This window comes from Natrix helvetica (assembly GCF_964273705.1).
Source record: "Natrix helvetica genome assembly, chromosome: 3".
Classification (NCBI taxonomy): Eukaryota; Metazoa; Chordata; class Lepidosauria; order Squamata; family Natricidae; genus Natrix; species Natrix helvetica.
This window is the reverse complement of record NC_138549.1, coordinates 163,009,632-163,022,330: the sequence shown is the minus strand read 5'-3', so window position 1 is coordinate 163,022,330 and position 12,699 is coordinate 163,009,632. Positions and strand designations below refer to the sequence as shown.

Below are 12,699 nucleotides of genomic sequence, written 5' to 3'. Positions count from 1 at the left end.
ATCAGATATTAGATCTCAAGGCAGTTGAGACCCTCAGCCAGTTATTGTACCCACAATCCCCCTTTCCAACCACAATGCCTGAATTAATATACACTTACCGTTTTAAAGTATTAAAAATGGAGGGCTCCATGATGTAATCTCGGGTGGAAAATTTGTGAAGGCATTCCTGCTGGACCTCAGCATCATCTTCCCCTCCATATTCATCATCCTGGTGGTTGTAAGAGTTAAAATTGTCAATATTATTTTCACTACCACTCTGGGTTTCTTTGGTGTGGCAACAGACAGCAACATTAGCCTAAGCATGGAGCTACATCATAATTGGGGTTCTGGAGTCTTAAAGAAAGATGCTAATGGCAGCCAGATTTATGTATCTTAAGATGCCTCAAGTTATGGTAGATGAGAGCAACTTGTAGTCTCAAGTTTTAGTTTTGGGATTTCCAGCTGAAATCATTGGGGAGGAACTGAAATGCCCAAGCTTCTCAACCATGGAACATCTTCCACTCATGTGAATCTGCAGACTTAAGAGGGCTCAGAAGAAAACACAATAGGAAGTCTGATCAACCAATCAGCATGCAGGACGCTCATTTCAGCACAACATGTGGTTGAGATTTGGGAGGTGTGCGCATCGGCCAATCTGCAACCACCTGCAACATAAAACCATCAACTCCTTCGCTGCGTAGATATGCATCAACGCCTCCATGCAGTTGTGGACAAGTTTAAATCAAGCTTTAGTTAACAGCTTACCAAAGACTGCTAACACACTAATCCACACACTATGGTGAGATTGTGAGAAGTCAAAGTGGCCGAAACAGTTGAGTTGACTCACAACCACAGTGGAGCTTGTGTCATGATAAAACGAGTCACCGTTGTGACTAATCCAATTTTATGACCTTTTTTTTTTTTGGGGTGGAATGCCATCGTCATTATGTGAACCAATTGTTGCTATGAGATGGCTTTGACAAAAAAAAACCAAAGTAAAATTTGTCACACAAACTTTTGGCAAAAATGTCCTACAATGTGGTCATGCGGCCATCCAAATAGAAACTCGTACCCTATTTATTGTTTGCTTAGGACGGTCCCTTCTGCAACTCTGAGTGGGATTCGGGTTTAAGTGAATTTACACAGGACCAAAATTTGAAATGAATTCATTTTTTTTTTTAAAAATGCCACACTTGGTGTAGCTGTTTCCACACAATTTCAGAGGACAACAGCCTGGCCAAAATAAGGCCCACCCAAGGCGATTCAATGCCCCCACCCACCCCCCACCAAGGCAGGAATTGTTGTAGGAAGTCTGGAGTGTTTTTAAAATATTTTTCCTTGGGTTAAAAAGAAAGCCAACTCGGGTGATTAATGTGGTCACTGGGAAATAGTTTTCTTTATCAACAAAAGGGGTTTGCTATTGTTTTAATTTCCCAGTCCAAACAATATTGCTGGAATTTTCTAGTTGTCTCTCATTTGCTCAGATTTGGCCTGTTTCCTTCTCCCCCCTCCCTTAAAAAAAAAAAAGATCAACCAACTTTATCTTCATGCTGCCACTTTCTGAGACACTCTCAGAAGACAAACCTTAAGGACCTTCTTGGGGAGTTGATTTTGGACAACCACCTCAGTTTGGGTTCTTCTGCTATAATTATAATTCCTAAAGGACCCCATGAGAAGACTCTTCTTTTGGCTTCAGTGAAAAAGGGGCGGCTTTGTATGAGAAAAGCAGCCTTATCATCACACTGCTGATTGCCCTTGACTTACCAGCACTACTAGGACCAGAGTTTCGGTTGCTAAAACAAGGTGGCTATTAAGTGAGCCATGCCCAAGTTTACGACTTTTCAGGCTACGGCCGTGAAGCAAATCTATTCTCCGCAATTAAATGCATTCCCACGATTGTTAAGCAAATCCAGCTTCCCCCCCTTGGTTTCGCTGCTGGAAAATCCATTGCTGCAAAAATACACACACACACAAACACACAAACGCGCGCGCGCCTAAGTACCGAAATACAAACGCGTGTTTGCAAGCGAACGTGCGCACAATATGCAAAACGTATAGTGTACGTGTGCATGTGTATACACTTACATACATACATACCTGCATGCATGCAAAATATATTCCGATGCGCACAATATGCCAAACGTATAGTATACGTGTGTGTGTATACAATCTCAACCTTACACGGGAAAAGACCCGAATACAACAAAACCAGCATACACACATACATACATACATACATACATATCTGCATGCATGCAAAGTATATTCCGATGCTACACTTGCAAGGGAGCGCGAGAAACATCGCAAAAGCACGTTTTGTTGCACCGGTTTCTTGCAACAAAAATGTCATTTTTCTGTACATTGCATCGGTGGCTACTAGATACCACAGCGGGGGGGGGGCGCTTGCCGGGGGTCTCTGGTAAAATCTGCCGGGGGGGGGGGTGAGAGGACCCGCTTCTCCTGCCCATCCCGCAGCCCGGCAAGAACGACCCCCGCGGCGGTTCCCGGGAGTGGGGGGACGGGACGGGACGCGGAGCCCTGAGGCGTTTCCGTTCGGCCACGTGTAGCTCACCGCTCCTCCGTCGGTGTCGTCGCCCCACTCCGCCGTGCCGGCCGCGAAAAACTCGGGCTCCTCCATGGGCTCCGCTGGCCTCCCGCTCAGGCAGCGGCACGGCCGCAGAGATGCGAAAAGGGTAGAGGTGTTCCTCTGTCGCGCGGCGTTGTTAAATGGGCGCTGCCAGGTGAAGCTTTTCCTGGGCGCCCCCCGTGGGGAAGGCGGTCCACCAGCGAGCTAAGCCGCCCCCGGAGAGGGGAGCAAAGGCCCTCGCCCCAAATGCGAATTGCTTCGCCCCAGTGTCTGTCTTCTCCTCCCTGATTCTGCGTGCTGAAGTATTCTGACCCTTTTGCTGGAAAGCTTTTCAATGCCAATTTTGCATTTCACCCCCAACTCCATCATAGCTGCTTGTAAGGCAGGGTTTCCCAATATTATTCCCGCAAGATGTTATGGACTTCAACTTCCAGAATCCCCCAGCCAGCCTGAGAAAGACTGCTTTAAATATATAGGGAGAAAGTGGTCATTTAGCCACATGAAACAAAAAAAAAACCCAAAACACCTTGTCTATTGGAGTGGTATATAAGTGCTATTGGTGGCATTTCAGAGTATAGTAACTGAAAGCCCAGCATATCCGCATGGAAGCAATGAAAACATTAAGTGTCTTGGACACCAGTTTTGTTCTTGGAGAGAGAATGATTCATAAAATTCATTATAGAATAATAGAGTTGGAAGGGACCTTGGAGGTCTTCTAGTCCAACCCCCTGCCTAGGCAGGAAACCCTATACCGTTTCAGACAGATGGCTATCCAACATCTTCTTAAAGACTTCCAGTGTTGGGGCATTCACAACTTCTGGAGGCAACTTCTGTTCCACTGATTAATTGTTCTCACTGTCAGGAAGTTTCTCCTCAGTTCTAAGTTGCTTCTCTCCTTGATTAGTTTCCACCCATTGCTATATATAGCAAGTTGAGAGTTGGCTCAAGACTGAAGCAGCTTCCCCAAATTTGTACTTTCTAAAAGTTCTGAAGTCAGATATAAGGATAAACATTTATACACAATATTTCACAGGAAATAAGACCAGAATTAGAAACAGCAAGAGCATCTCTCCAGATTACTAGCTATGTGGCTTCATAATCTTTACAAAAAGCTTTTATAAAAAAGCATAATCTTTTATAAAGCTTTATAATAAGCTTTATAAAAACCTGAATTTCTTTATTCAATTCGAAGTTGCTCCTAAAAATGCTTCTCTGTAGGAATCTGAAAAGCCTTAGCATTCTCAGAGAAAAGAGGAAGTCTTCTCTTAACTTATCTATCTCTATGAGAGCTAGTAGCCACCGCGGAGATTTCTGGGTAAAAGCGGTTCTCGACTGTTAGGCGGCTCAAAGCAAAGAGAGCGCTTCCGTTTATTCTAACCATATTTCCGGCACCAAAGACCCCGCTTCCGAATTGGTTGTGTTGATACATACGGGTATTCTCTTAGAGTTCGGCAGAGGTTAGCGACTCATTCACGCAGCCAAACTCACGATGTACAAAGGCAACCCATTTGAAACCCGAAGTTCATAAAACTTAGCCTTTCTGTGTCTCTTCGATACTTACGTGCTGCAAGCGGTGATTGGTGGACCGAAGAGAATGGGGCTGCTTCCACAAGGGACGGAATGACAAAGAAAGGACGTTTTTAAAGGAGCAGTGTGCCCGTTCCGTATTGCTGCAAAGGGGGTTAGCTGCGTGTAGATCTCCCACAGTACTTTGTCCGATCTGATGCTGGTAACCTGCAGCCAGCATATCATTCGTTGGGGAAGACGAATTAACATTGTAATGCTTCCATTCACTATGTCACAAGGACGCGCCTGGCCATGTGCAGAGTTCCAGTGACTTGGAACTGGGTGTTGTATTTGAGGAGGCTGTCTTAGTATTTTCAAAGCAGGCCTTAATTTTTATATTGCCTGATCAGAAAAATCCTTTATTTTATTTTTTAAAAAATACAATTATCAATTTTGGGATAAAATTATCAAAACCATATAATCCTGAAGCGCTTACATAAATGAGCTGCTATGCAGCCTTTGCTTAGGAAATGTTTCCTAACTGATACACAATGGTAGAGAGGTGCTGATGCAACCCAATCTCATGGTCACAGTCCAGCATGAGAGAGCTGAAATGCAACACACCTGGATTGTTTTAGGTTAGGGCAGGGGTTTCCAAACCTGGCAACTTTAAGACTTGTGGACTTCAACTCCCAGAATTCTGGGAGTTGAAGTCCACAAGTCTTAAAGTTGCCAAGTTTGGACACCCGTGGGTTAGGGGAAGCTACTTCAGTGTTTCAGGATGGGATAAAATGGTTCAGCCTGCTTGCTTAACATCTTTTGGCAATTCTGCATCCCTTCAATACTATTACAGTGAACTTCAGGAGGATGTCTCTGAAACAAAAGCCCTAAATCAGTGTTATCAACACAGCAACTTAAAAATGCATGGATTTCTGAATGCTTTCCTGCCCTTTTGTGTTAGCAGGAGTTAACACAAAAAGAGTCCTGGTAGATGAGGTGCCTAATCTAGCAGGGGTCCCAGCTAGTTCCATTTGGGAAGCAAGCACCGAGGGAAAGGAGGATCTTCAGCAGTTATTCTTGTCTTCCTTCAGTAACTGGCATTTCAAGGATAGAACTAGAGATTCTGGAGCTCAGCATTTCTATTCTTACATACTGGTACATTTCTTCAGTTCCATTGTAAAACCATCTAAATTACTGGCTATCACCGCATATGTTGGCCACAAGTATTTATGTATTTATTAATTTCAATTATGAGGCCACCCAACTCCATAGCACTGGGGCTGCTAATAATTTGCAGAAAAGCCATCACTGACACTTCCCTATCTCACAAAGTTTTAATGTGTTGGAAGAAATGTCGTTCTGGGTTCGGCTCCAAGTGGGGAAAAAGACACTGGAGACATGGAGGCTGCTTGGAAAGGTGGCTTATTGGTGGACAGGATCACATGGGTTGAGCTCCTGAACAGAAAAGTGAGATCACATGCTTCCAGATGTTGGGTGAAGAAGAAAAAGAAAGTGAGATGATGAAAATTCCTGGCTTTATGCCCTCTCTGGCCTTTGATCTTGAGCTTGTATTCTGATCGGTTGTCAGACTCCCATGGAGCCATGCAGGGGCAACTTTCTAGGCTGTGTTTTGAATCCAGGTTTGGTTGAGTTCTCAGATGCCATGTGGTGAGTTGGATAAAGGGCCAATATTATCATGCCTTAATCCCATCCCACTGGAGCTGAAGGGGAGAACTCTTTATTATGTAAAGGCAGCGGTTCTCAAATAGTGGGGCGTGCCCCCCTGGGGGGGCGCAAGGCTCTGTAAAGGGGGGCGCGAAGGCTCCCTTTCCATCTGGGTGCAACGGCGGCGAAGGCGTGGGCGAGGCATAATATATCCCGCCTGGAAGTGGCAGCACTTCGGACTGGATTTTCATTGGAGCCGCGGGCTGGAGCTGTGCAAGAAGCCTGCTCGGGCGGGGGTGGGAGGGAGGGAAGCAAGGGACCGCCCGTCTTCGCCACCGCGTAGCTCGCCTCCCCGCCAGCAGCTCCACTGCCAGCATTCCATCTGGAAGCGGAAGCGCAACAGCCGCTGTTGGGGAAGGGACAAAGGGGCGGTGGTCGCCCGATCTTGCCACCGCCACCCCTTCGCCCCTGGTAACGGCGACTGTTGTGCTGCTGCTTCCAGCTGGGATGCTGGAGGAGCTGCTGGCAGGGAGGGAGAGAAGAAGGGCAGAAGGGAGGTGGAAGGAAGGAAAGAAAAGCAGACACGCCGGAGGGAAAGAGGAAAGAAGGCAAGCAGGCAGGAAGGAGGCAGAAGGAAGGAGGGAAGAATGGAACTGGAAGGGAGGCAGGGAAGGAGGGAGGGAGAAAGGAAGGATAGGAGGATAGGGAAAGAGGAAAGAAGGCAGGCAGGCAGAAGGGAGGGAGGTGCAAGGAAGGAAGAAAGCATAGATAAGCAGGAGGGAAAGAAGGCAGGCAGGCAGGAGGAAAGAGGAAGGAGGGAACTGGAAGGGAGGCAGGGAAGGAGGGAGGGAGAAAGGAAGGATAGGAGGATAGGGAAAGAGGAAAGAAGGCAGGCAGGCAGAAGGGAGGGAGGTGCAAGGAAGGAAGAAAGCATAGATAAGCAGGAGGGAAAGAAGGCAGGCAGGCAGGAGGAAAGAGGAAGGAGGGAACTGGAAGGGAGGCAGGGAAGGAGGGAGGGAGAAAGGAAGGATAGGAGGATAGGGAAAGAGGAAAGAAGGCAGGCAGGCAGAAGGGAGGGAGGTGCAAGGAAGGAAGGAAGCATAGATAAGCAGGAGGGAAAGAAGGCAGGCAGGCAGGAGGAAAGAGGAAGGAGGGAACTGGAAGGGAGGCAGGGAAGGAAGGGAAGGAGGAAGGGAGGGTGGAAGGAAGGATAGACAAGTAAGAGGGAAAGAGGAAAGAAAGCATGTGACTACGGTGGGAGACGAGGAAAGACCGGTGTGCTATGTTATGCAGAGGTGTACTTATAACAATTTTATAGACAAATGATACTATTTACAGTCGCGCGGGGGGGGGGGCGCGAAATGTTTTCTTCTTCCTAGGGGGGGCATGACAGAAAATAATTGAGAAGCACTGTGTAAAGGGACTGACTTGGTCTTCTTAATGGCCCATTGACAAAGTGGGTGGGGGAAGGAAGCTACAGGGAGCTACTCTCAATTTAAAATATGTTTCTTCCTTTTCACATCCAGGAAAATATAATATTCTGCCTTTTCAATATTTCCTAGGATATTTCATTTTTCTGGGAGAGGGCTGGATGATGCCTTCCTACAAATGGATGGGACCTGGCATATGGTCACTCTAACTGACCTCACTGGATGGGCAGAAACATACAGAGACAGATGGTCCTTCAAGTAGGCAGACTCTAGGGCCATGATGGCATACCAATGGCACATATGCCCGAAGTAGCATGCAGAGCCATGTCGCCTGGCATGTGTGGCGTTGCCCATTCCTCTTCCGGGTTTCTGGCGTGCATGCACACGCGACAATCAGCTGGCCTTTTGTGTGTGGCAGTGCCAGAAACCGGAAGAGCTGGTCTTCCGTTTTCCAGTGAGAGCATGCATGCCTGCCAGCTGATCCTCACACATGCATGCGCGCCAGTAACCGGAAGACTAGCTGGCACGTCGGAAACCAGCAGCTCATTTTCCGGGCATGTGCATGCCCCCTGAGCAGCTCTTCTTCCGAGTTGTGTCCCAGATGAGCACGCGAAGCGCACATGCCTGTACGTGATCTCTTTTTGGCACTCAGTGCCAAAAAAGTTCGCCATCACTGCTTTAGGGCTTTGTAAATGATAATCAGCTTCTTGAATTGCCTTCAGAAGCCAACTGGCCTTCTGTGCTATTCACAAAACACCAGGCATATATGTCCATACTGTGACATGCTCATTACTGACACTCCACTGCCTTTCAGACCAGTAGTAGCTTCCAAATGGTCTTCAAAAGCAGCCCCATAAATAGATTTTCATAATACAACGATATTTTATATACTACAACAATACAATACAATACAATACAATAGTAGAGTTGGAAGGGACCTTGGAGGTCTTCTAGTCCAACCCCCTGCCTAGGCAGGAAACCCTATACCGTTTCAGACAAATAGCTATCCAACATCTTCTTAAAGACTTCCAGTGTTGGGGCATTCACAACTTCTGGAGGCAAGCTGTTCCACTGATTAATTGTTCTCACTGTCAGGAAATTTCTCCTCAGTTCTAAGTTGCTTCTCTCCTTGATTAGTTTCCACCCATTGCTTCTTGTTCTACCCTCAGGTGCTTTGGAGAATAGTTTGACTCCCTCTTCTTTGTGGCAACCTCTGAGATATTGGAATAATGCTATCATGTCTCCCCTAGTCCTTCTTTCTCTTAAGCTAAACATACCCAGTTCCTGCAACCGTTCTTCATATGTTTTAGTCTCCAGTCCCCTAATCATCTTTGTTGCTCTTCTCTGCACTCTTTCTAGAGTCTCCACATCTTTTTTACATATACAGCTATATATAACAGATTATATATAGCCTTTTCAAGTTTGAAAACATATTTGGAATTTTTAGAAAACACCGCCCAAGTTTAAAAATAGTATGAGATAGCTTTATTTAGAATGCAATGTATTTTTAAGGTAGCATTAATCTTATGAAAGTTTCTGAGCCATCTTTTTCATTAAATAAATGCTAATTGTGTTATTGTGCTAACTTGAAGAGCCAAAATACCAACGATAAAATAATGTCCATAATCATTCTATTACCCAAGTAAATAATTCCTGTTGCCTACAATTGGCTATAAAAGCAAATAAATAATAACAGGGATTGTGAAGCTTATCTTCAGTAAATCTAGTTATAAGCTAATCATATTTTGGGAAAATATTATTTCATTTAATGTTATTTTATTTAATATGCATGTTTGAACTTACTCTGCTCAGGATGTCCAATTGGACAAGTAATGTCCAATTTCACACAATTATTGATACTTTTTGTTGTAATGCATTGGCTTTTGCTTATTTCATTATGTTTCTTAATTTGATGTTACTAACTTCTATACGTGTTTTTTAAATTCTTTAAACACCTTTTTAAAGTAAAAAATGCAGTTTTTTTTAAAAAAATTCAGTCTGAAGAGCAACATGTTACGAGAATTGCTGTACAACACTCTGTAGAAGTGACAACTTGAGTACTGAAAAAGCATCAGTCAATATAATGGAGGATGCTTCGATGCTAACTGAGGGCTAATGTGTAAGCCAATACTTGAACTATGGAATTAAAATATTGGATTATCCAACTAGTATCCAGTGTAGTAATACATCCAAATTACAAATGTTTTGTTAAAGTTCCAATTTTTGACATCTAAATAATTGCTTACTCAATAACACATTCATTGCTAAGTCCTTCCTTGCATCTTCTTGGCAGTAGAGGATATATAGTTGAGCATATGGGAGATCTGTTTACTCTTGGAATACAGAGGGAGGAAGGGAGGGAGGGGAAGAGAGAGAGAGATTTCATTTGATCCTGTCCAACAGTAAAAGCCATCTTTTCAAGCAGTCTCCATGTTTCCAGTGTCTTTCTCCACACTTGGAACTGAACCCAGAAGGACACTTCTTCCAATATAGCTTTATGTGTTGAAATAGGCTAGTCTACTTAATGTCAAATTGGGGCTGCAGATTCTACCAGCGTCCATTAGTTGGTCTTAAGGTGGCCCAATAAGCCAAACATTCTAAGATGAGTAGTGACAAGAACCAACTAGAATTTAATCCTTTCAAGAGGGACAACTCAAACTGATAAGTCCTTTTTCTGTTCAAAAGGTTGCAAGATTCATAGGTATAATAAGCATAAGTGATATCAACCATCTTCAGTTTATCTTAATAGGTGAGATTTTAAAAAAACTTGGAATCTTCCTGCTGGAGACTTGAATATATTTATTAAGTGACACTGCCTGGAATTCAGCACAGTAAAAGAATGCTAGGAAATAAAGACTAATATCAAGGTAAAGGTTCCCCTTGCACATATGTGCTATTTATTCCCAACTCTAGGGGGCGGTGCTCATCTCCGTTTCAAAGTCGAAGAGCCAGCGCTTCCTGGTCATTTGGCCAGCAGGACTAAATGGTGAAGGCGCATGGAACGCTGTTACCTTCCTACCAAAGTGGTCCTTATTTTTCTACTTGCACTTTAAAGTGCTTTAGAACTGCTAGTTTGGCAGAAGCTGGGACAAGTCATGGGAGCTCACTCCGTTATGCAGCGCTAGGGGTTCGAACCACTGAACTGCCAACTTTTCTGATCGACAAGCTCAGTGTCTTAGCCACTGAGCCACCATATCTCTAATAAATACTAATAAAGTCCCTAATAAAGACTGCTAAATTCCACATAAACTCCACAGAATTTGTGGAGAACCCCAACTAAAGGTATGTTCAACCAATCGCAACTATCACTATTCAAAAAAAAAAAATCCTTTAAATTTTAAACAGGTCAAACCATCCAGAGCCTGTTAATGTTGCCCTGAATTACTTGCAATACACTTTCTGGAACTTGGTACATTTACAAGAAATCTAGGAGTTGATTGTATAAAAATCATCTCTGAATGTAAGCACAGCAATCTGAAGACAATAAAGCCACATCTACCACGCTAGGGTCACTGCCTACATTTGTTGGCATCACACAGGGTTAAATCCTGCCCTTTATACTGCAGAGGAAAGGTAGCTGTGCTTTTCTTGGGGTTATCTCTAACAGCTACTCTAGGTGTTTATAACGGACTTAATTTTTTCTCTGTATCTAACCTCAATCCTGATAGAAATTATGAAGCACCATTTTGCATGCATGTGTTTGCATATGTGTGTATGCCTATGAGTCAGTCTGTCTCCTGATGACTGCCTGGACAAATCTCTAGTTTTCTTGGCTGCGTTATTCAGACGTGGATTGCCATTGCCTCCTTCCTGGGGCTGAGAGAAAGTCACTGGCTTAAGGTCTCCCAGCTCGGCACAAACTGGCTCTTATTTTGAACATTACTTGTTGTATTATTTGATAAAATGCTTCAATCAACATCTGTTCAGTTCCTTCAGTTAAAGTCTTTGCTAATTGCTTCAAACATTTTTTGTAGGGCGAAGTTCAAGGTTTGTTGCATAGGTAATTTTTTTGGGGGGACAGGGTAGTAAACAGCAGAATTCAAGCCAAAGGCTGTAGATAGATATGCAAGTATAGGGACACAGATTGTTCTTTTAACGGAAGCCACCTTAAAATATTAGTCTAAATTTCTGAACATTAATAATAGAGCTTATTTCTCGGCTAAGTATGCTTTTCACTGTGTAATTGTGACTTGTACATTTAGCCAACAAAGTCTATTGCTGAATTCTCAATATCAGAATTATGCTGGAGTTATTGCTAGGCCTTTGTTCTGACCGAGGCTTCCCAAGAGTATGAAGCAAACCCCTTGTCCCAACAAAAAACCCTTTTATTAATTTACTGTGAATTCTGCTCAGTCACATCCATCTAAGTCTTTCAAGGGAGGATTTACAGTCAGAGACCTTATCTGGCTTGGAGAAATGCCAGGCCGACATCTGCAAAACTTGGCAAGGAGTCTCGGAGAGTCACAAACCAATTAAGTGAACTAATTCTCTCCTGCAAACTCCACTCCCCTTTTGCTCCTCTTTTTATTTCCTCTGGGAGGAACCATTTATCATCTACCTGTAGCCTTACTCCCAAGCCAACCCCAGTTCTTTAGCTGTTCTCTTCATCTGGGAACTCTGTGCATGCGGACACTGGGAACAGTCTCCAGCTGTTTGTCTGCCTCACTGATGTCTACCTCTGAAGGCAGCCGATAACTGGCACATGGTCCTGGCCTCCTCTCTGCCTCCGACACAGAGCCCTCATCAGAGGCTTCCTCAGACTCCAGGACTAGCCCATGTTCCTCCCCAACCTCCTCACTGTCCGAATCTGCTGCCAGCTCTGCTGGCGATCTACAACAGCGTAGCAGAGACCATCATTATTCAAATAGAAAGCAATGTGGCACCAACTATCTGGTTCTAGTATTTAGCTCATAAAAACACCAAAATATAATGTAATCTGCTTTTTACAAGGTCCTAACTGGCATGGATTCTAACAAATGAAGTGTGTGGTCAATGTATGCATGAGTTTGGCAAGAATCTAGAGAATGGGAATCTCACATGTTTTTCAAAAACAAAAGTTACCTTGGGAGGAAAAGTCAACATAGCATTGTTCTATTTCAGTGTTTCTCAACCTTGGCAGCTTGAAGATGGGTGAGCTTCAACTCTCATGCTGGCCGGGGAATTCTGGGAGTTGATGTCCACCCATTTCCAAGCTGCCAAGGTAGAGAAACTCTGCTCTATTCAATGATGATATCCCATTAGCAAACTGGTTGTCTAAAGAGATTTGTGAGACACCAACTTTGGGATCCTTTTAGTATCGGACTAATAATCTTTCTGGTGGAAGGCTATTAACCAAATTAATTGCTTCATTGTTTTTCCCCCGATTATTATTTTTTAAATTCTTTTGAACCACCAAGGAACAGAAAGGTATGTTATAATACATAGTGAGAATCCAATTTTTGTTCTTCGTTTACAATACGAGTTGTCTAAAAAACCAGACAACCTAAAATCGTCAGAAACGGCATTATATTTATACAGTTCTTGCAAGAAACC

At 43.9% G+C, this 12,699-nt stretch overlaps 1 protein-coding gene across 3 annotated transcripts in view; it reads right to left on the bottom strand.

The window, feature by feature from the left end:
• NELFCD (negative elongation factor complex member C/D) overlaps positions 1–4,105 on the bottom strand; it is a 31,116-nt gene extending 27,011 nt beyond the window's left edge. The window contains exons 1-2 of one of the 3 annotated variants that reach the window (XM_081948380.1): positions 3,998–4,105; positions 99–208 (exon numbers count right to left, since the gene is read on the bottom strand). In XM_081948380.1, the coding sequence (XP_081804506.1) occupies positions 99–130 (32 nt within the window). In that variant the 5' untranslated portion in view covers positions 131–208; positions 3,998–4,105. Of the gene's footprint in view, positions 1–98; positions 209–1,563; positions 1,666–2,551; positions 2,681–3,997 lie in introns of those variants that run through there. The other 2 variants (XM_081948379.1, XM_081948378.1) reach the window with 2 other exon arrangements.
• Positions 4,106–12,699: the final 8,594 nt, after the last annotated feature.